The sequence below is a fragment of the Castor canadensis genome, chromosome 1 (assembly GCF_047511655.1).
Source record: "Castor canadensis chromosome 1, mCasCan1.hap1v2, whole genome shotgun sequence".
Classification (NCBI taxonomy): Eukaryota; Metazoa; Chordata; class Mammalia; order Rodentia; family Castoridae; genus Castor; species Castor canadensis.
The window spans coordinates 154,856,983-154,879,761 of record NC_133386.1 but is presented as its reverse complement, the minus strand read 5'-3'; the positions used below and the strand labels follow the sequence as shown (position 1 = coordinate 154,879,761).

At 37.6% G+C, this 22,779-nt stretch overlaps 1 protein-coding gene across 1 annotated transcript; it reads right to left on the bottom strand.

The window, feature by feature from the left end:
* Positions 1 to 9,250: 9,250 nt before the first annotated feature.
* On the bottom strand, positions 9,251 to 22,706 carry C1H11orf58 (chromosome 1 C11orf58 homolog). Its single transcript, XM_020183596.2, has 5 exons — positions 22,482 to 22,706; positions 16,790 to 16,873; positions 14,460 to 14,520; positions 12,523 to 12,632; positions 9,251 to 11,760 (listed from the first exon to the last, which is right to left on the bottom strand). The coding sequence occupies exons 1-5, from the start codon at positions 22,542 to 22,544 to the stop codon at positions 11,530 to 11,532; spliced, it is 549 nt and encodes a 182-aa protein (XP_020039185.1). The 5' UTR covers positions 22,545 to 22,706; the 3' UTR covers positions 9,251 to 11,529.
* Positions 22,707 to 22,779: the final 73 nt, after the last annotated feature.

Sequence of the window (22,779 nt, the reverse complement as noted above, 5' to 3'; positions counted from 1 at the left end):
AGCACCTTCTAAAATGTTTGTTGACCATCTGGCTCTTCTTCTTCTTTAAAGCACCTGTTAGGTCTTCAGGCTGTGTATCTTTTGAGTGGTTTGAAGGGTTCTGGTTAAGAGGCTGTCTTAGCCTTAGTCACTCTGGAAAACAGCCTGAGGCAGGGGCTTGTATAGTTTATTTGGATAATTTTAGCTTTTTTTTTTTTTAATGTACTAACTCATTTAATCTTCACAGAAGCAGAAAAGAAAGGAGGGAAAAATCAATGGAAAGGTGATTTCTTGAGTTGGTGACTGGGAAGTGTGCACTCAATCTCACATGTAAAAATTATCCCCCTGATGGATGAAGGACAGGAGTCTGGGCTCCAGCCTAGGGCCCTCACTGACCAAGACAGCCCCTATGGGGTGTGAAGGCTCTGGCTTTTCCAGATCACACAATTGTAAGCAATTCACACATGAGCCCCACTGAAGGGCAGCTGAGAAGCCCTGGGGCAGGGGGAAGTGTAAGGAAAATATGGAGCAGGGCAAATGTGGGCTGAGGGGATGTAAGGGGGGCCCAAGAGGTTTCTGCCAAGTGCACAGCCTCTGTGGACTGTGTGAATTGCGGTATCTTCTCCCAGTCTGGGGCTTTTCACTCTCTGTAGAGTGTCTTGATGGATAGACATTACTGAATTTTTTTGACATTCCTAATTTTAAGGAAATTGTATTTGTAAACTTTTCTTTGTGCTTTCTTCCATCCTGTTTAAAACACTTGGGAGATATGAAGATAGGTAAGACACTCAAAAAACTAGATAGCATTTGTTGCCCTCAATGCAGAGAAACTAAAGCAGATACCTTAAAAGCAACTGAGGCCAATAGGAAAAGGGGAACCAGGAACTAGAGAAAAGGTTAGATCAAGAAGAATTAACCTAGAAGGTAACACACATGCACAGGAAATCAATGGGAGTCAGCTCCCTGTGTAGCTATCCTTACCTCAACCAGCAAAAATCCTTGTTCCTTCCTATTATTGCTTATACTCTCTCTTCAACAAAATTAGAAATAAGGGCAAAATAGTTTCTGCTGGGTATTGAGGGGGTGGGGGAGAGAGGGAGGCGGTGGGGTTGAGGCAGGAGGTGGGGGTAAGGGAGGAGGTGGGGGCAGGGGGGAGAAATGACCCAAACATTGTATGCACATACAAATAAAAGAAAAAAAAATTCTTTGTGTGCTTAAGTCATAAAAATGTCTGCCTGTGGTATTTTCTGGGAGCTTTTGTTTACCTTTCACAGATCTTCAATCCACCTTGAATTGAGTTTTAGGTAAGGTGTGAAGCAGGCATCACATTTCATTTTTACCACATACAGATATTCAGGGCTATTTTCTATATTACATTGTCTATTAGTCTATCTTTGTGACAATATTGCACTATTTTAATTACTAGACGTTTATAATAAGTTTTTTGTTCTGGTTTTGTGGTGCTGAGGATTGAACCCAGGGTCTCTACTGCTGAGTTACATCTCCAGGCCTACAATAATTTTTTTCCCTATGGTAAATTTTGATATCCAGTAAAGCAAGGCTTCTATCTTATTCTCATTCTTCTCAGTGTCTTGGCTATCTTTGGCTTTTTGCATTTCCTTATAAATTTTAGAACCAAATGACCAAGTTTCACCCATTACTATCACCTGGATGTTTTTATTTTAATTGAGCTGTTTTGTGGATCACTGTGGGGAGAACCCTATCTCTTACAAGATGGAGTCTCCTCGTCCATGAACATGATATGTTCATCCCTTCATTTATTATATAAATACCGAAAGTTTTCTTTCCAAAATGACTTATAGAAAAAAAGAATTGTGTCCAGCAGTGGTGGAAAAGTTTGCTTTAAACCAGCTTTACACCGAGAACAAGTAGAAAAAGCAGACCAGAATATATAAAAAAAGAAAAAACATGTTTGAAGGTGGTGGAGAGCTATTGAAGCAGTAACTATTTATGGGGCAGAGATCTGGGGAAGCAGGAAGGGCAGGAAGTGGGAGCTGAGTAGCTGGCACCAGTCCCCCGGGTAGATTGCCTGCCCCAAAAGCTGTGCCCCAGAGTCTGAGAAGCTGTGGGCCGCCATCATCTCCAACGGTTGCTCTTTGGTGGACTCCCATAGTCTTGCTCTATTCATGTGTGGCTTAGGACTCAGCCAAGGATCCAAAAGGGTAACTTTGTACAGATTTGGGGGACTCCAGCACTCCTCCTCCAGTACTTTTTCCTTCAATTCCCAGTCGCTTTGACAGCCCTATGTGTTCATCTGTATTCTGCTGAAGACTGCCACTTGTTTGGGCTCCATTTCCTTCAGGGTGGTTTGAAAAGTGACCTCAAGGAGAAATCTGGGTTGAATAGGAGACTTGCCTTGTGTGCTTCCCTTTTCTGAATAATCATAAGCCCTGTGTGCATTGGTGAACACGCATTTCTTTACCTTAATTCTTACTTATTTTTGTAGTACTGGGGATTAAACCCAGGACCTCACCCATGATAGGCAAACACTTTACCGTTAACCACAGTCCCCAACCCTGTAACCCCATTTCTCTTTCCCTCTCTGTTTCCTTCCTTTTTTTTTTTTTTCTTTTTCTTTGTTTGTTTTTGAGACAGGGCCTTGCTATGTTGCCTAGGCTGGCCTCAAACTTCTGGGCTCACCTGATGCTTCTGTTCCAGCGTCCTGTGTCGTGTGACTGTAGTGCATGCCACCATGGCCAGCTTTTTACCCTGATTCTTGAAGGATATTTTCACTGCCTGCAGGATTCTGCATTGGTAGTTCTTTCATTCTGTTCAATGCTTCGAAGGCATCACTTCGTGGTCTTCCAGCTTCCTGTTTCTGTTGAGAAGTTTACTGTCTTATTTCCGTTCCCTTGGAGAAAATGTGCCCCCCCCACGCCCCCTGTCTACATGGTTCATAGTACTTGCACTGTAATATGTGTTGGAATGACTTTCTTTGTCTTCATCCTGTTTGGGATTTGTAGTGATTCTCAGTCTGCTGGTAGATGTCTTTGTCAGTTTAGGAAGATTCTATGAATTATCTCTTTAAAAATTGAATATAGGGAATTCAAAAGCAGCTCTAACTTCTTTCAGGCACACCCTCACTTGTGTGAATTTACTTTATCCTCTATTTCCCATTCTTGGGAAGCAGTATTTCATTAGGCAAGAATCCATTTCACCATCCATGTGAAAAGAATGACAAGTTAGTGTTTCCTCTTACTGAAGCACTTCTGCCAAATTCTCCTGTACTCTGAAGCAATCTTTCTTTCTCCAACACCAGCAGAGACAAACCCAAAAACCTTCATGGAACTAGGACAGAGTATCCTTTTGTGTCAAGAACATAGAGCGAAACATGTAGGAATTTTCCTACTTAGAATGGTAAATGTTTAAAGGTATAGACTGTGCTATGCCAGTCCTCAGTGCCAGATTCTGAAAGACAGAGGCACCTGCATGTTCTTTGATAAATACATGTGTGCAGCCCTTGAAAGCATGGGCCCTGAGACAGGCGTCCAGTTTACGCTTAAGGCTAGTTTCTCAAGCTCAGTGGTACTGACGTTTAGGGCCAGAACACTCTTTGTGTGTGTCTGTCATGTGCACTGGAGGATGTTTAGTAGCACCCCTGGCTTTCTACCCACATGTTCTAATAACACCTCTCAATTATGACAAAACCGAAATGTCTCCAGACATTGCCAAACATTCATGGGATGGGGGTAGCAAAATCACTTCTGCTAAGGATAACAATTCAGACAAGAAAGACCCACAGGATATGTTCCATTTGGAAATAATACCAAGAAAATAGTTTGTTTGATAAATGAAAGCACAACCAAACTGGGTACTGGTGGCTCATACCTGTATTTCTAGCTACTAAGTAGGGAGGCTGACACTGGATTATAGTTTGGGGCCATCCCTGGCAAAAAGTTCATGAGATCCAGTCTCAACCAATAGCTGTGTGAGGTGACATGTGCCTGTCTGTCATTCCAGCTACGTGGAAGGCTGAGATCTGGAGGATGGCTTGGCTAAAAAGCAAGACCCTACCTCAAACATAACTATAGAAAAAAGGGGCTGGAGGGGTGGCTTAAGTGGTACAGTGTCTGCCTCACAAGTGCAAATCCCAGAGCTTAAACTCCAAGAACAACACCCCCCAAAATAAAAAAAAAACTAAACATAATCACCAGTGGGTTTAACCAGACATGGGTTATGTGTTGTGTATCTTCCTTTGGTTTTGACTGTTTGGAAGCTCAAAGCTGAGTTTCATGTGTACTACTTTAGGAACCTCAGTTTTCATGTCTGATCTTTTATTTCTAACCTACAAATTCTTCTGAAAATGGCTTCATGTAGTGTGAAGAGATTGGCAGGCAAAATGACACTGTATGGAACTCAGCCTGGGGAGGCAACATTCACATTCTGGTACTGGTAGTGGCACAAGAGTCTTCATTTTCAGTGTGCAAGTCAGGCTTCTTGAAGCAGCGTTGAGGGTAGTGAACAGCAGTCACTGGTGTTGAAGAGAACAGGGAAGGCATTGTTTGGTAATGGTGGGGCATACTTTGTGGGAAGCACAGAAGAGGTATTCCTTGGTTTTTCCTGTGCCAGAAATAGTTGTGGAATGCTTTCTGAGACTAGGATAGGGAGCTGACATTCAAAAATCAAGCTGGTGGGGGTTTGAGCCATAGTCATTTGGGTGTTAAAGTAAATGTGTACTTCCAGACTGGAGAGAGAAAAATAAAGTCATTACTCTCTTCTCTTGGAAATCACCCAAAAGCAACAAGGAGAATGGGAAACAGAAGTGCTTCAACAAAACTAGGAGACATTTGAAACTCTTAACTCAAAAGTGGGTGAAAGAGTTGAAAAAGTAGTGAATATCAAATGAAGGTATAGGAGGATGCTTATTTTTATTTTTTATTTATTTTTTATTGTTTTATTATTCATATGTGCATACAAGGCTTGGGTCATTTCTCCCCCCTGCCCCCACCCCCTCCTTTACCACCCACTCCGCCCCCTCCCTCTCCCCCCCACCCCCTCAATACCCAGCAGAAACTATTTTGCCCTTATCTCTAATTTTGTTATAGAGAGAGTATAAGTCATAATAGGAAGGAACAAGGGTTTTTGCTGGTTGAGATAAGGAAAGCTATACAGGGAGTTGACTCACATTAATTTCCTGTGTGTGTGTGTTACCTTCTAGGTTAATTCTTTTTGATCTAACCTTTTCTCTAGTTCCTGGTCTCCTTCTCCTATTGGCCTCAGTTGCTTTTAAGGTATCTGCTTTAGTTTCTCTGCGTTAAGGGCAACAAATGCTAGCTAATTTTTTAGGTGTCTTACCTATCCTCATACCTCCCTTGAGTGCTCTCGCTTTTATCATGTGCTCAAAGTCCAATCCCCTTGTTGTGTTTGCCCTTGATCTAATGTCCACATATGAGGGAGAACATATGATTTTTGGTCTTTTGGGCCAGGCTAACCTCACTCAGAATGATGTTCTCCAATTCCATCCATTTACCAGCGAATGATAACATTTCGTTCTTCTTCATGGCTGCATAAAATTCCATTGTGTATAGATACCACATTTTCTTGATCCATTCGTCAGTGGTGGGGCATCTTGGCTGTTTCCATAACTTGGCTATTGTGAATAGTGCTGCAATAAACATGGGTGTGCAGGTGCCTCTGGAGTAACCTGTGTCAAGGAGGATGCTTATTTTTGCAGGATTGGAGAGAGCTGGCAGTGTAAGCTTTTACGCTGAGGCTGTTGAAGCCTGTCTGTCAGAGTGGTGGAGTGAAAACGAGAGCTGTACTCTGAGCAGGCCTATAACATGATGCTCATTGGTTTGTACACACAACCTTGAACCATGAAATTTCTGCTAAACTGAATCTTCTCTAAACTGAGAATCCTACAAATATTTGGGAAGAATCTCATTTAAAGATGAGCCATGAGTTTCCCCATCTAGGTAGAAGGCAGTTCCTGTCCCAAGAGGTCATGCTTGACTGCATTCAAATGTTACACCCAATCTTTCAGCAATTACTTTTGGCTCTACCTTCAAAATGTATCTAGAATAGACGTTTTACTACTCTCTTCATTACCACACTAGTTCAAGCCTTTGTGCTCACCTAGAATATTGTCATTAAGTTCAGTTCCCATTTTCAAAGTTGGCTGTCTACAATATTTTTAACACAGAAACCTAATCACCTGTATTAATTAGATGATGTTACTCGAATAAAAATTCTCCAAAATCTTATTCTCTGTAGAATAAAATCCAGAGTTCATCTCCTGGCTCTAACGATCCTATTCCAGATATCTCTTTGATTTCAGCTCACAACCCTCTGCAACCCATAGCTAATTCTATTAATGTCATTGCATCTTTTTACTGTTTTAATATTTATCACCATCTGATACTAGGATGTAAGCTTAGTTAAAGCAGGGCCTGATTTTGTTCACTGTTATACTCCTAGTGCCTGGAAGGGTGCCTGGTATACAGCAGGTGCTCAATAAATATTTGTAGTTGATCAAACAAAAAAAAAGACTAGTACAGGTTCTGTATGAGGATACTACAATAGAGAGAAAAATAAATGGCAGATGACGAACACTCACCAAAAAAGTACTGTCTAAAAACATTTGAAATTATGATGAAACATTTTATAATACTGTAATATCATCAATGAAAGATTTGTTTCTAGGAGACAGAGATCAAGAGGGTCAGGTTTGAGGCCAGCCTGACCAGAAGTCCTCGAGACTCCATCTCAATCAATAATAGCTATGCGTGGTGGTGCTTGCTTGTCATCTCACCTGGCGGTTAGCATAAACAGAAGGATCAGAGCCCAGGCTGGCCTGGGCATAAATGCAAGACCCTATTTATAAAATACAAAGGGCAAAAGAGGCAGGTAGCCTAGCTTGAGTGGTGCTCAAATCCCAGTGCAGCCAATAAAAAATTCATTTCTATAAAATAAGAGCACACACCACAAATGCAAGATGGTATGATGAAACTATGAAGGATGAAATGTGAACAGAAAGAACTCAGGGAAGATTTTAAAAAATAATCACAAAAATGAAAATAAAATTGGAATGAGAGTATACAGTGCTTGAATCACAATAAGGGGAACAGAGAATAGGAATGATAAAAATAAAAATGACAAGGAGACAGGCGATGCAACATGCACATAATTGGGAGTTCCTTAAGGAGGAAATTTCTATTACAGATGAAAGCACCAAGAAACCTTGCTTAGAGGAAAAAAGCCAATAGGTTTTGGAAACTTCACTCAGACTTCTAACTATTAGAAATTAGGTCCCAAATCAGTGGTCTTTCATCAAAATTTATTTTTAGTACACTTACCAGCTCATTGAGGGCATATAACTAGAAACCATCTGTACTAGTCTGTTTTGTTATTAACAAAATACTATACTGTGTCATTTGTAAGAGGGCTTGGGTGTAGCTCATGTAGCCACAGAGAGGGCCATGCCTAAAGTTCCTTGAGCTCAGGTTGCAGACCAGCATGGGCAGCACAGTAAGACCCCAGCTTAAAAAAAAAAAAAAAAGTTTGGGCTGGGGTTATAGCTATAGCACAGTGCACTCTGGGTTTTGACCTCCAGTAACTCCAAAAAAATGTTACAATTCTGAGGCTGTAACGTCTAAAAGCATAGTGCCAGCGACTAGTGAGGGCCTCCATGTTGTGTCATCCATGGCTCAAGAGTGGAAGGGTAAGAAGTGTGTGTGAAGTGTAAAGGGCTATGCTTGCTGAAGGATCACCTTCTCTGCTGACTAGCTCAGTGAATGAATAGCAGCCCACATTCATTCATGACTTAGGACCCACATCTTAGTGCTGTTGCAACAGCACTAAAGCTCAATGTGTGGGGCCGCGGATGCGAGTTAGTGGTAGACTGCTTGCCTAACTTGCCTTGAAAGGCCTTGAGTTCTATCCCAGCCAAAAACAATAAAACCTCAACATCTGTTTCAAGGGGGTCAAACCACAGCACCACCTAAACTGCAAAAGTCACTAAAGCCTCAACACAAATGGTTCAAAATTTTCCCTTGCTTGGAGTCTTCAAAGATTATATTCCACTATCAAGCAAGTGGATTATGGGATGGCTGAAAGGTATTGTCTTTCCTTCCAGTGGTGGGAAGACTGTGAAATGAGACATAGTTGTTTCAAGGAAGAAGAATTTAGGAAGAAGTACATATGGATGTACAGGCATGGACAACTCTCTGCTGAATGCCCTGTAATTTCCAGTTTGAAGAATACGGCAAACAGTGGCAAGTACTGCTAACAAAACAAGGAAGAATTAAAAACTAGTTTTAGGAAAACGAGACATTTGATGAAATTTGTCAGTGTGGTGTCAAGGGTAGGTAGGAAGCCTTGTTGGAGTGGAGTAAGGGGATGGAAGTGGCAAAGTAGAGAGTAATAGAAACAAGTTACAACTGAATATAGGTGTGGAGAGGATTATAGTTCAAGTATATGGTGCCTTGGAACAGTTAAAAAAAAAAGATGCACAATAACCGAACACTGGCAGAAAAGGGTCAACAGATTAAGAGGTTGAAGACTAAAAAGATAATCGTGTGAGGTTTATAAGGTACAAAGAATGAACAGTTACTAGGAGTTATTAACCACTTGTGTACTAATGCTTTTCACTTATTCTAATTATCAGAATAACTATACAAGGCTATAATTACTAATGTCATTTTTCTGATGAGGAAAGGAGACCCAGAGATCAAGTTATGCTCAAGCTCAGCCTATTATCAAGGTAGCAGAGCTGACCTAATAGCACTTGCCCATCGCTGTGGATAAACGAGGTAAAGTTCAGGGAATTCCTACGTGAGGGTCTCTTTATTATGTAAGATAGAAGGTAAGGGAAAAAAAGGCTCACAAGCTTAAGAATAAAATATTTTTAAACCCATTAAGAATGGGAGAAGAGTTGATTAATGAAAATAAGGATAACAAGCAGTGGTGAGGTTAGTTAATACAAGTTTATACTGATTTGTACATTTGTTGATCTTCCTCTAGAAATAATCTGTAGGGGCTGATACACATCTAGGACTGGAACCCATCAGAAAGGTAAGGTCTTGGGGAGGATTATTATGACGATACTGAATTGATAGAGCTTAGACAAGGCTTATGAAACGGTGAAAACAAGACCAACATGTTGTACTGTCAGTCTGGTCAGAAGTGAGATTTCTAAATTAGTCACTTTAGAGGAAAGGTATCTTTGGAATATTCCAAGTACACAGGATGTGCTTGCAGTGGAGACAAAGTAATGAACCATATCCCTGTGTGTAAGAAGTGGTCACTGAAGTCAACCAGGTAGCTGAATATTTATTTCCCCAAAATTCCTTCAAAGAATGTGACCTTTCTTTCAGCTTTCCAACCATGGTTTCACTCTTTTAAATCTTCAGTCTTCCCAGATTTTAAAAATACTTGAGAACTTTTAACAATACAAATGACAAACATTCAAGAAAAAGGCTTAGATTACCAATAATCAATTTAGGTATAGGCAAACTTGGGAGAAGTGCATTTCAGGAATGAAATTATCATAGAAAAATTGCCATTCAACTTTTCACTAAATGATGTTTTGTTGTACAAAAATAATTTGTATTTTCCCACCTATCCTGGGTCAAAAGACAGCCATGATGGAGCTGGGGATGTGGCTCAAGTGGTAGAGTACCTGCCTAGAGATGTGAAGCCCTGAGTTCAAACCCCTGTACTGCCAAACAAAATAAAATCAAACAAAGGCAAAGATAGCCATGATGTTTAGTGTGGTGATGGACACTAGGCCACATGGACCAAGAGACCTAAATTTATTCCAACCCAGAATTGTTACTATCCACTAACACATGAATTCAAATTAGAATTTTTCTATTTGAAGATGAAGAAAAAATGGTCTTTCAGTAGTTAATTTGGAAGGTACTTCTATTTACATATCAGAACCAAGACTTTATACAACCTAACATACTTAAATGAGTTGATGAAAATACTCACTTTTTAAAAACATAATACTGGACTCTCCTTCCATTCTTAAACATAAATCAGTCCTCATTTTAATTAATTGCAGTTCTAATTAAATTAAATTGTACAGTCTCACAGCTAGATATATGAAAATCAGTGGTCAAACAAATTGTTTTGAATTGAATAAAGCCAAACCTCCTCTTTAAATCAATCATTTGTTAAATGTTACATATAGTTGTCTACCACCCAGGCTCATTATTTTAACACATAGGGTAGCAACTATTTTAAACAATGTGAGAAATTAAAAAACAAAACAAATACCCCTTGGTGGGGGGGAGGGTTGGTTTGGTACATGAAAAAATAGTGCAAAATGTAGTCTACAAACCAGAAATCACCGATCCTAGTTCCTGTACTCCTCTTGACATATTCTAAATTTCAAAATGACACAGGATTAAAAAAAAGTTCAACACATCAAACACATGCTTAAGTATCTAAATGTATAATATTTTAGCTCACAAATGGATTTGACTCTGAACTTGGTTTAGATTTTGGAAACAATTACTCAAAGATCCCATGACTAACCCATAATGCATCTGCATTACTCCACCTACAAATCAACCACCTAACAGATGATTCTAATCTTACTCCAACAGAAGCAGTAATAAAATTACAAAGTAACACTTGTTTTTAGTAATTAGAGAATCAAAATAATAGCACTGGGATAAAATGAACAGAATTTCTTTGTTCAGCCCATTCCTCATTTTTAGATAACGAGGATAAAGGTATCACAACCAAATGTGGGAAACTGCTTTCTCTTTATTTAGACCTTATTTAAGGAGAAAAAAAAAAAGAACTTTGGTTCACACATTACTTAAAAAAAAAAAAAAAAATCCAGTTTTACAAATTTCTAAAGATAGGACTAAATGATCACAGAAATAATTTCTTCTGTAAAAACTGGCCAAATTTTATCAAAAATCTAACATACAATATAATCCAAATTATATAAAGACCTTTTGGGTTCATAACATTCCAAATATATAATGGTTGTAACCTCATCCTAACAGGTGTTAATGTTCTTGCTCTCGTGTTGCTTTGGTCCAAAAGAGAAGAGCTGAATCAGTAAGAGTAAATGAAGTACCTAATCTTTTGCCAACAATAATTTAGACTGTGACTGGCAGTAGAAATATCTATGATGAACAGTTCTACTTTAATAAAGTATAATTAAGGGAATATTTTTCATGAACATATCACAGTGTCAAATAAATTTTTTAAGAGTAAATATGAAGGAACACAAAAAATGAAAAGGGAACCACAAACAAAAGTGTCTTCCCAATTCTGTATCTGAAGGGGTAGAAAGGTGAAGTGAGAGGGTTGATGATGCTAACATGAAAAGCAGTTGAGTATTGTATTTATTTCTTATTTTATACAACTCTTACTCTTTACAAAAATGGTTATAGTCATGCCCATAAAAGTGTAACCCATGGCATTTGAAAGCAAACACTCTTTGTAATTATTTAAAAGGGCCTTTTTAAAAATTATAATACAAAGGTCTGTGCTCTATAAGCAGTCCTCCACTGTGCATTATAACAATAAGGCTTACTTTTAATACAAAGACTAAGTGTTTGAGAGTTATGAACCACTGGATTTAACAAACATCATTTTATAATTGCTTTTTGCATCTTTTTTGTTTTTTGGATCTTCCACTTCATCAGGGTGCTCAGTAGCTTGGAGTTCTTCAGCAGATTCTTCTTTTTCTGACTCTGAATCACTCTCAGAGTCATCTGCACTGTCAGGATCAGGTGAATCGTCGTCATCTTCATCATCTCCAGCCACATCACCTTCTCCATCATGATCTTCTACCTAAAACATCAATCAATAGGCTTTTTTAAAAAAGAAACTATCATTAGTCAGTACAAAAGCTGGGAAAGATTCTAACTTTTGTCAGTCTTAAAAACAGCCCACTTTATAACCATTATTTCAATTTTTTTTTTAAAATTTGGCGGTATTAGGGCTTGAACTCAAGACTTTGCACTTGCTAGGCAGACACTCTGCCATCTGAGCCATGCCTTCACCCCTATATCAATATTTTTAAGACTGTATTACAATCTGTCACTGCTGCAGGAAACACTGTTATCTTCACAGAGTTCAAAGAAAGGGCTCTGAAGACCACTTACCATCTCTCTACCCCCTAGCTTCAAAATCACTGCATATACTTCCAGAAACAGTATTTTATTGTAAGGTGAATTAGCCACTGTACCAGAAGCTACATATTAATTTGTTTTATGAAAAGAGGTCACTTAATAAACAATTAAGAACTCTCAGTATTTTATACTTACATGAAATATTTTATCTAACTTATAAGCATGTTGTTCATGCCTGTTAAAGATATACCTTAACGATTAAGCAGAATTTACATTAAGTGAGCATTAGAAAACATATTCTTAAAACTCATAAACATCTTTTATGATTATCTAGAGACCCAGATGGGCAATAAAACTATTTTAAGTATCTATACAAAGAAAGCTTTCTACATTAGGATCCCTGGCTGCTAGGGCAATATGACAGAAACAAATAGCAAAGTGAAATTATCTTTCCAATTAATGAAAACAAGTTAATTACTACCTCACTGAAGCCAAGTCCACAATGTCGTCGATATCTTCCTGATAATTTACTGTCCATACTTTGCTGATATTGAGACTCCAGTTCTTCATTAATTTTCTTGTCTTCTTCCCCTGCATGTCCATTGTACTTTGGTTATGTTTTAGTCAAATTAATAAAAACATTTGATTACACAAAAAACCCACAATACAGATACTATTATATTCAGGGCTGAATTCTCTAATTGTGACTAATTTTACAATGAATTTTATGGAAGGGTTTACCACAGGTGTTACCTAATAAACAATAAAATAACTGAAAGAGGTATTTATGATTTCTTCTTTAGTACCAAACCCTCTGAATTACACAAGTATTTAATGACTATTCTGCAAATTTCCTCCAAATCTGCTAAAAAATCTTTAATGCACAAGAACATCTGTTTTTGAGCAGAAATAGCAAAAAGGTAGATAATTCTGTTCAGAGGATGGCTAGTAATAGTGACCTGTAACTAGCTCTCCTGTATGCTTATCTTTGCTTATCAGCTAAATGAAACAACATAAACTTTAAAAATTGATATTTCATTATACTAGATTTGTATATTTATGTTACATACATTCTGTTGTATTTAAGTTATGAAGCAGAATACTAAACATTCACCTATGAACTTACCAATCAAGAATTAAATGGCATTAATACCACTGGAGATTCTTGTGCATGGTATTTTAACTTACAAATACAAATACAAAAACAATTTCAAGTTTTAACCACAAATGCAGGTGCTTTGCACTCTTATTCATACAATTCCCATTTTAAAAGAGGAAATACAGCAGTTAAAATACTTTTCCATTCTGATTTTTTTTTGCCTCATATAGCAATGTATATCAATTTAAAATAACCATTTAACACAAAAAAAGACTGATTAATTTCTAAATCAGTATAAAGTTAATTTAATTAAAAATTTTGTATAAATTAATTTAGGCCATTATGCTGTTTTTAATAACGTCCAAGATTAGGGTTAATTTTAGATAGGTGAAAATTTCACTTTTTAGCAGACTGAATTACAATCAATTCATTTCCAATTTTTACTAAAAAAGATTTTTTCCTTAAACTTTTTCTGGTGCTGGGATTGAACCCATGACCTTTACCACTGAACAGTATCTCTAGTCTCCTCTATTTTCTGTGTATTTCTTCAGGCACTGCAATTAGTTTGTATTTTTCAAAGATTTCATGACAAAATTTAATTTATAAACTCAAAACCAATATAATATACCAACTATAATGTTATATAAAATGATTTATACAAAGGAAAAAATTCTATACTTATTTCCATTGGCAAAATGAGGCATAAAACCTTATTACAATTAAAATTTATGTTCTGGCTGGGTGTGGTGGCTCACTTCTGTAATCCCAGCTACCTGGGAGATAGAGATCAGTAAGATCTCAGTTTGAGGCCAACCTGGGCAAAAAAGTGAGCAAGACCCTAAAACTCACCAAAAACGGCAGGGTGTGTGATGGCCTGTCATCACAGCTACATAGGAGTCTAAGGCCCAGGCAAAAATTTGAGACCTTATCTCAAAAATAACCAAAGCCAACTGGGCTGGGGTTGTGGTTCAAGTTGCAGAACATCTGCATACCAAACTTGAGGCCCTGAGTAGTACAGCCAAATTAGACAAAAAAAAAAAAAAAAAAAAAAAAAAGTATGTTTTATATGTTCTGAATCAGTAAAAATGAAGACAGATATTCTCTACTATCCTTTTAAATAAAAAACATTTGATACTTTACATGATATATATGACACGTTTAGCTGTGTTTTATATACATATACTTTGTATGACATATATTATTCCAATTCTAATATTTCAATTAACATAACTATATCTAAAATAATAATCCAAAATACATATGATTATTTCATATACCAAATTTAGCACCTTCATTTTAATTATATTTTACTTTCTTACCTGTTCGGAAGTGAGATGTCGATTTGTGATCTCCTATAACAAGACGACCAGTATGCTCTTTCTACGAGAAAATGGAAAATGTGTTAGATATGAGATTACTAATTTAGCATGACTACAGAATGTACTATGTACTATTCTAGCCTTCTGGGATACAGTAAGGACAAAGGAATAAATTAAGATCCTTGTCTTTGTGGGGCTTACGTTCTAGCAAGGGTGCGGATTCAATAAGTAAATTGCAGTATGCTAGAAGATAGGAAGTGCCATTAAAACAAAACAGAGCAGAATAAGGTGATAGCTTAGAGGAGGGGTAGAAATCAGGTTGCAGTTTTAAATAAGAAAGATAATTAAGTAGAAAATTTAAGCTAGTAAAAGCATTTTCTTTCCTAAAAACTCCAGCTAACACTTATGCAAATCAATGATTCCACATGCTGCTTCTTAGACTGCAAAAGATATCTCATTAACAAGACTTGAATATGAACATCATGGCATCAACTAATTCTAAAATGACAATAGTACCGCACTGGTCTATTAATACTTTATCAACTGGTTCTCCCTATGACCACACTAGCTGGCTAGGATTAGTAACATACTTTGTCACTAAACAGAATAAACCTAAACTGCCCATATGAAGATCAAAGCCAAAATCTTGGCCTATATGGCCAAATAATTTTTTGTTTTGTTTTTGGTGCTGGGAATTGAACTCCAGGTCTCACACATGCTAATCTCATGCTTTACCAATGAGCTGTACACCTAACTCTTATAGCAAAGAACTTAACATATGGGAAATAGCCTATTTATTGGTAGCCAAATTTTATATTTACATAAGTTTTGTGTTGGTATGCTCTAAGTATTTTTTTTTTTTTTGCTGTAAGTATTTTAAGCGTTTTCATTCTATTTATTGATTATACCCCCAAAACTACTTGGTTTTAGCAAATCTTTTATTTGCATGAGCCAAGAGAAGCTTCAGTCTACTTTCTATAACAAATTACAAATTACTGGGAAATATGAATTAATGAGATACTATACAAAGGTCTTAATATTTTATACAAGCTCTCCCTACTCCCAACCTTACTATTGTACTGTGGCTAACTTTTTTTCATCCTTTCCGATTCAAATCAATTCTTTTTTTTTTCTTGGTGGCAATGGGGTTTGAACTTAGGGCTTCCAATTATCAGGGAGGCACTCTGGCACTCAACCACTTGAGGCATGCCCCCAGCCAAAGTCAATTCTGTTTCTGGGAAACTTTCTTGTATAGCTAAGCCAGAGTGCTTCCTTTCTCTGTGATTCCAAATCACTATGTACCTGGCTCTCTCTTTGTAATTACAATTCTTTACTGTTATCCAGTTTCTTCCATTACTTGATGGCTCCAGACATGTTGTTGATGTTTATGACCTCAGGACATAGTACAGTGCCTGGCACATAGTCATAATCAAAATGCATGAAAGTTTCTCATGTATAACAAAAACAAAGGGCAGAATTTCATTTTAAGGTGTTAAGAAGGAAAAAACCCTCTAAATTCTTTCAAATTTAGTTGTAGGAAGACTACTAGGACAATGTTATGACAGTTTACTTGTTACAATAAATGTGTAGCGATCACTGTGTTTGTGTGTAAAATAAGTTGCTGGAAAAAAGATGTCCAGTGAGTGGTGTTTTCTTGGCACCTGTATTTATAATGGAATATTTTTAGAATTAGGTCTTTGATAAAGGATATCCCTTGACTAATACCTCCAGGGCTGGAGAGAACTATGAAATCCAGACTTTTGATTTAGACAAGGTTCTTACAAAATAATCTGCTAGGAAATATTTTTTATCAAACTCATCAGGCTAATAAACTTTCATGTCACAAACTTCACATCTCCTTTTTCCTTTGGTTTGAGTCTCCTCAAATCAAAAGTTTTCTCCATATATTTTCTTTTTTTTGTGGCACTGGGTCTTGAACTCAGGGCCTACACCTTAATCCACCCCACCAGACCTTTTTGTGAAGGGTTTTGTTTTTTTTTTGAGATAGACTCTCACGAACTATTTGCCTGGGCTGGCTTCAAACCTCTATCCTCCTGATCTCTAGGATTATAGGCGTGAGCCACTGGTGCCCGGCTCTCCATACATTTTCTAACCTAACTGCTACAGGCACAGAGGATTCTAAAAGTGGTTCAGAAATAGTATAAAGTTTAAGTATTTGGTTAGGCTGGGCGTATTCCCCAAAGCCAAAAGTAATCATGCAGAGCAAGAAAATGTGATCTAAGTCTATTTAGTCATTCTCACTTAAACATATACAAGAAATAGCATTTTTTCCACAGAAAAGATAAAAATTCATACCATATGATGCTTACCTTTCCTGCACCCATAAGTCTCAAGAACTTTTGTTTCCTCTCTTCATTGCCCAAGTCTGCTGCCTCCCAATTGCTAGATCCAAGCTGGAAGAAAATCAGTAAATTAATTTTTTTTTTTTGCCTAAAAGAAAGTATTAAAAAATTTAGTTTACCTCTAACTCCAAGTTTTTTTTTGACAGTTTTAACTGTAAATAAGGTTCATCATTTTTGTGTAGCAAGTTAAATATAAGCATCACATTTGAATTCAAATATACTCCTTTTCTATTACGTCATGGCAGATTACGTTTTAAATTCTTTTATAGCCAGAGCTCTGTATCTCAAAAAGTTTGCATGTATTAGAATCACTCAGACAGATTGCTATCTATACCCTGTTACATATTCATTGAGACTGGAGTGAGCTCCAAGATTTAAATTTGTAACAAATTCTTAAATTGATACTGTGATGGGGAGACCACACTCTAATACCCACTGCCCTCAAGTCTTGAAGGGGCCTAGAGTATCTAGTACCCAGAAGGTTGTCAAAATTGCTAAATGAAACTTTAAATTTTGGCTTTATGGATATTCTAAGGGACAGCATGTCATCAGGATCCACTGGCCCCAATTTAATTTTCAGGGTTTTTTTTTTTTTTGAGCATTTAAAATTATTTGTTAGGACTGAGGTGTCATGAATTTTATTTTTTCTTAAAAGTTTTCCAAAGAACAAAGAGAAAATTTATATAAAAATAGATTAAAATTCATTCTATCTAACCAATGAGTTCACTGAACTTTTTTTTTGTAAGTTTAAGGAATATTATGGAATCCTAGTGACTTTGTCTATATTTTGAAAAAAATAAGAATTATTTCCTAATTCATCAATCGTTTTCAACCATGCTAAAAATGACTAAAGTAAGAAAAAGGCAGTGGAAGACTCTTGTAATTGTACCGTGTTCAAATTATCACATGCCTCTGTTGTCTGCTTTTAGGATTCAATGAACACAGATGAGAATTCACTCTATACCCTTAACAACAGAGAGAAAAAAACTGACAGAAGGAATTTTGCAATCATTAGACTAAAAAGACAAAGAAAGAAAAGTGAATGCAAATGAGAGGTAGTAGTATTGTGATTAACAATGAGAGTAAAATTAACTGTGCAAAAATCTCAGACTTTTATTCTTTAGATGATAAAATATTTGATGAGTTTTCTCCAGCCCAAGAATCATGTGCGATAAAAACAAAAAAGTACAAAAAAGAAATATGGGGCCAGGTGTGCTGGCAATCCCAGCAACTTGGGGAGGCAGAAACCAGGAAGACTATGGTTTGAGGCCAGCCTGGGCAAAGGTTAGTGAGATCCCATCTTGACAAATAAGCCAGGTGTGGTGGTAAGCACCTATAGTCCCAGCTATGTGTGAGGTTGTAAGTAGGCGATCATGGTCTAAACTAGCCCTGACCAAATAATCCAAGACCTTATCTAAAAAATAACCTAAAAGCAAAAAGGGCTAAAAGTGTAGCACAAGTGACAGAGCACTTATCTAGCAAGCATAAAGCCCTGAGTTCAAACCCCAGTACTACCAATAGTAGTAATAATAATAATAGTAATAATAATATAATATGGCATGCTCATTCAGAAAGTCATTCAGCAGGAAGGGCTTCATCATGTAGTATTTTGCAATATGAGTCAGGTCCATCTCTCATTTTTATCTTTTATAATGTTTTTATAATAAAATTTACTTGACTCAATTTGTAAATGGACAGACTGAAAGGCAGGAATATAGAGAATGGTGACTAAGAGGAAAAAGGTTATATAGAAATGAAGACATTCATTGGAGTGATCATTCTAATTGAGTTATCCAAAAGTAAAAATGTTTTGCAATTATGGCACAAAGATGACAAACCCATGCTCAACACAAAATTGTAATAATCAAAGGTTTCATAAAATTCTCCATGTGTTATATTTTGATGATGTGAATTCAAGAACTACAAGTAATGATAAAGCTAAAACCTATTAGAAATAGATATGAAATCTTTAATTTTATGTTCCAGGTTCACATTTGATAGCTGATGAGAAATTAGCTGTATTCAGAGGATGTTAACTCTTTGAGGTTTGTACACCATTAAAATCAGAAAAATGTAGAGTAGAAATTTACAGTAAAATCCCTAATAAAGTCATTTTCATTTATCCTTTATTATTACATTTGAAAATTATTCATCAAACACCAAAACAATATAAAAAAACCAAGCCCAGTATGGTGGCACACACCTATAATCCTAGCACCTGGGATGCCGAGGAAGATTACAAGTTTGAGGCCAGCCTGGGCTTCATAATGATACCCTGTATCAAAAAGCCAGCAAATAAATTAATAAATAAAGAAGACAGGCACCAGTAGCTCCGAGCATAATCCTGTATGAGGTGGATCTCGGTTTGAGGTCAGCCCAGCCAAACAGTTTACAATCTTGAAAATATCCAACATAAAAAAGGGCTGGCAGAGTGGCTCAGCACCTACCTAGTAAGCAGGAGGCCAAGTTCAAACCCTAGTACTGCCAAAAACAAAAACAAAAAACAAAGATCCCAAAACATAAAGAAACCCAGAACACTAAGAATTACTTCTCCCAGGCATATGAAGGCTGAAACATTTTTACCATACTGGACCCAGTTGTTGTTCTTCTAAATTCTTTTTAGTAGAGGGGATTATATGTTCTCATAATTTTGGCTGCCTAAATTACAAATCTCTACTCCTTTCCTTGTGACTGTTCATGTCTTTATAGATCACTAAATCTTAACAATTTCTAGGTCAATAAGGTAATGAAGTACTAGTGACACTTTAGTTCTTATTCTCACTAAAATCATTTGCTCTGTGAGCCCAGACCTGACATTTAACTTAGTTTTAATTCATTATTTATAAAGATAAGCTTCCTTAAAAGGATGTCTTAAGCCTGGTGTGCTGGTACATGCCTGTTATTTAGTATTTGGAGAACTGAGGCAGAAGGAGTTTGAGTTCAAGGGCAGCCTGGGCCACTTGTCTGAAAAAACCAAGGGTTGGGAATGTAGGTCAGAGGTAGATTGCTTGCCTAGCACACACAAGGCCCTAGATTTGATTGCAGTACCACAAAATAAAACTTGTCTTAAGAAGAAAACTCCACACCTGACAGAGTCAAGTGAGGCACACTAAAATATTATATAGGGAAATATTTCAAAGCCAATAAATTTTGAAATTTGAAAAACTTCTGATCCTATGCATACAGGATATTCAAGCTGGATATCCTGTTTTACAAGTTACAAAAACGCTTTTCACTTACATTCTCTAAAGAGCTTTCCACTTAATAAATAAGGACACCAAGGCACAGGAAGTCAGGTGACCTGCTTGGATTTTCTGGCCATAAGTTCTCTGTTTTTTCCACATCATACTGAACATGACCAAATTAGAATATTGAAAGTAGTCTACAAATTACAAAAAAGGTCAAGAATTAAGTTAAAAAACAAAACAATGTCTAAACCCCAGCTTTCCTAATAGTCTTTTCTGTTTGGTTTTTGAGACAGTGTCTTACCATATGGCCCAAGCTGGCCATTCACATGCTGGGATTAAAGGAGGATGCCACCACACCCAGCTTCCTGATTCTCTTTATTAAACAGCAAACAGTCTGGGGGTATAGCTCTGGTGGTAGTATCTGTGCTTAGCATGCACTGAGGGACCGGGCTTAATGTTCAACACTGCCCCCCTCCACCCCCCACAGCAAACATCTTCAGAGTGTTCTTACATAAATTACTACAACCTTTAATCCTAATTTGAGCTTTTATTCATTAAGTCTTTCTGGTTCTTCCTTTCAAAGAACAGCAAATACTTTGCCAAAGTGCTACATTCAGAAAAGCATCATTAGTGGTTCTCCACAAGTTACTAAAACAAACCTCCCCACTCCAACCAAATCAATGAAATCATTAAGTTTTCTTCATCATTAATATCCTTTACCATAGGGCTGAAATCACTTTTCCTCTTCAGTACATATCCTAGTGACTATTACTCAGAATTTACTTCCATATTGTCAGCGTTTTCCTACAGTTGTATTCTGTGACTTAGTATCTATCTTAAAAAACAAAAATAATTCCCAATTACCAGTAAAAATAGGAAAAACTAATGTAAGACACGGACTTAAATCACTATCGAGGGGCAAATTAACGTATCACATTATAACACTAACAACATAACCATTTTTAGATAGTATGTAAAGGTTACAGGTGGTAACCTTGAATTGGAACCACAGCCATCTCCTTTAAAGACAATTCTAATAGGAATGGAAAGGTATTAAGGATCATCTCATTTAAACTGATTTCATCAGAAGTTGTAGCGACTTAGTAACCTAATCCCTTTAACTTTGTTCCATGATGTAATGTCACCTGGAGTTTTTGGTCAAATATTTATATCTGAGTCTAGGAAAGTAAGTATCTCATATCCTAGCAATCAAGTCACAGTACACCTATCAGTAGGAAAACAATGAAATAGCTTTAAAATCTATTTAAAAACCTAGGTTACTCAAAAGCCTAGATAAACCCCTGACAAATACTGAGCCACCATACTAACAAGAAGAGATCTAAATGGCAGTAGCCTGGAGAACAGCAGGCAAGAATAAGCCTCAATATTTAACCATTCACACCCAAATCTTCATTCATTACTAATCTTTCTGCAGAGCCAAAATAAATTTCCTTACAGACTCTTAATATTCGAGTCCTCACTCCACCTTCCACGGAAAGAGGGACGGGTCTTAGCCTCATCTCATTAAGTAAAAAATAGTTCAGTGAGCCTTCCAAAATTCAAAGACATTATGAACGGTGCACTGAACTGCACTGAAAATAACTCCTAGGACTGAGAAATACATAATGTTTTAAAAAACAACTGAAAGAAAGTTACATGTCCTTTCATCAATTTTACAGATGACCTCTTCACGTCCCCTTCCTATTAATGTCCCCGTTAACGTTCCCAAGGCTTCTATTCATTACTTGAAGGACGTGGTTCACGTTTACTGGTTGGTTACCTGTGGTTTCCACGCTACTGCGCTATAGCTAGGGCAAATATACAAAAACGCCTAATCTTTGCATTCCTACATCTGGCAGAGCAATCAATAGTCAATAGGTAACTTTTAGGGATGGCTTGTTATTTAGGCTGATAAGCTAAGGAAGGAGAACACGGTATCTGACATTAAAATAGGATTCCAGGTCTCATTTTCTTAGACTTCTTCATTATGTCACTGCCAAATTACACCCCTACGCAATTTTTCGGTTTGCTCTAGTAGAGTTAAGGACAAGTATTAACAGTGCAGTGCAAATAGGACCCAGGCCGGAAAATAAGTCCAAATGTGAACGAGCATTTAGCTACTGTCACAGGAGCATCTTACACCTAAAACCGGAAGGGTCTTGCCGCCTCCATACAGAGGTGGAAAAGCGTTACAGATCAGCCTCATCAGCCCCCCAAACGCAAATAAAACGATCCCTTGACGAAGCGTTTTCACTTCTCCACCCTGTCAGGATTTCCTTCCTCAATCCCCAGGCTACTCTGGCTCTCCGCGTGTGGCCCTCTTGGAACCTTCCGAGCCTAATTAAGACTGGGAGACATTTCCCAGTCTTTCTTCTTGGCCCTCCCCACCTCAGGCGCTCCATCCATCCTGCCCGGCCTACCCCAGCCTTTAGTAGGCCTCAACCCCCATCCACTCCGCCATTGTTATTTACATCGTCGTCTGGGGAGGCTGAACGCTTCACCCCGTGTGGGTGAGACTCTCTGGCAGCACTCATCGTCGCGGGAATCCCGACGGGTAATGTCCAACACTCTCGGTTCTCCTCAGCCTGGATACCAGCAGCTCGCAATCTGCCACGGTCTCAGGCAGCGCCACTTCAGAACGCTGAGCTCGTCCGGGCCTTCTCCGCCACAGTCGTCAGCGCGGCGGCCGCTCGCTGCCCCGGCGCACTCTGGGAATTGTAGTTTTCTGATTCACTCTTTCCTAGTCTGAACAAGAGATAGGTGGAGACT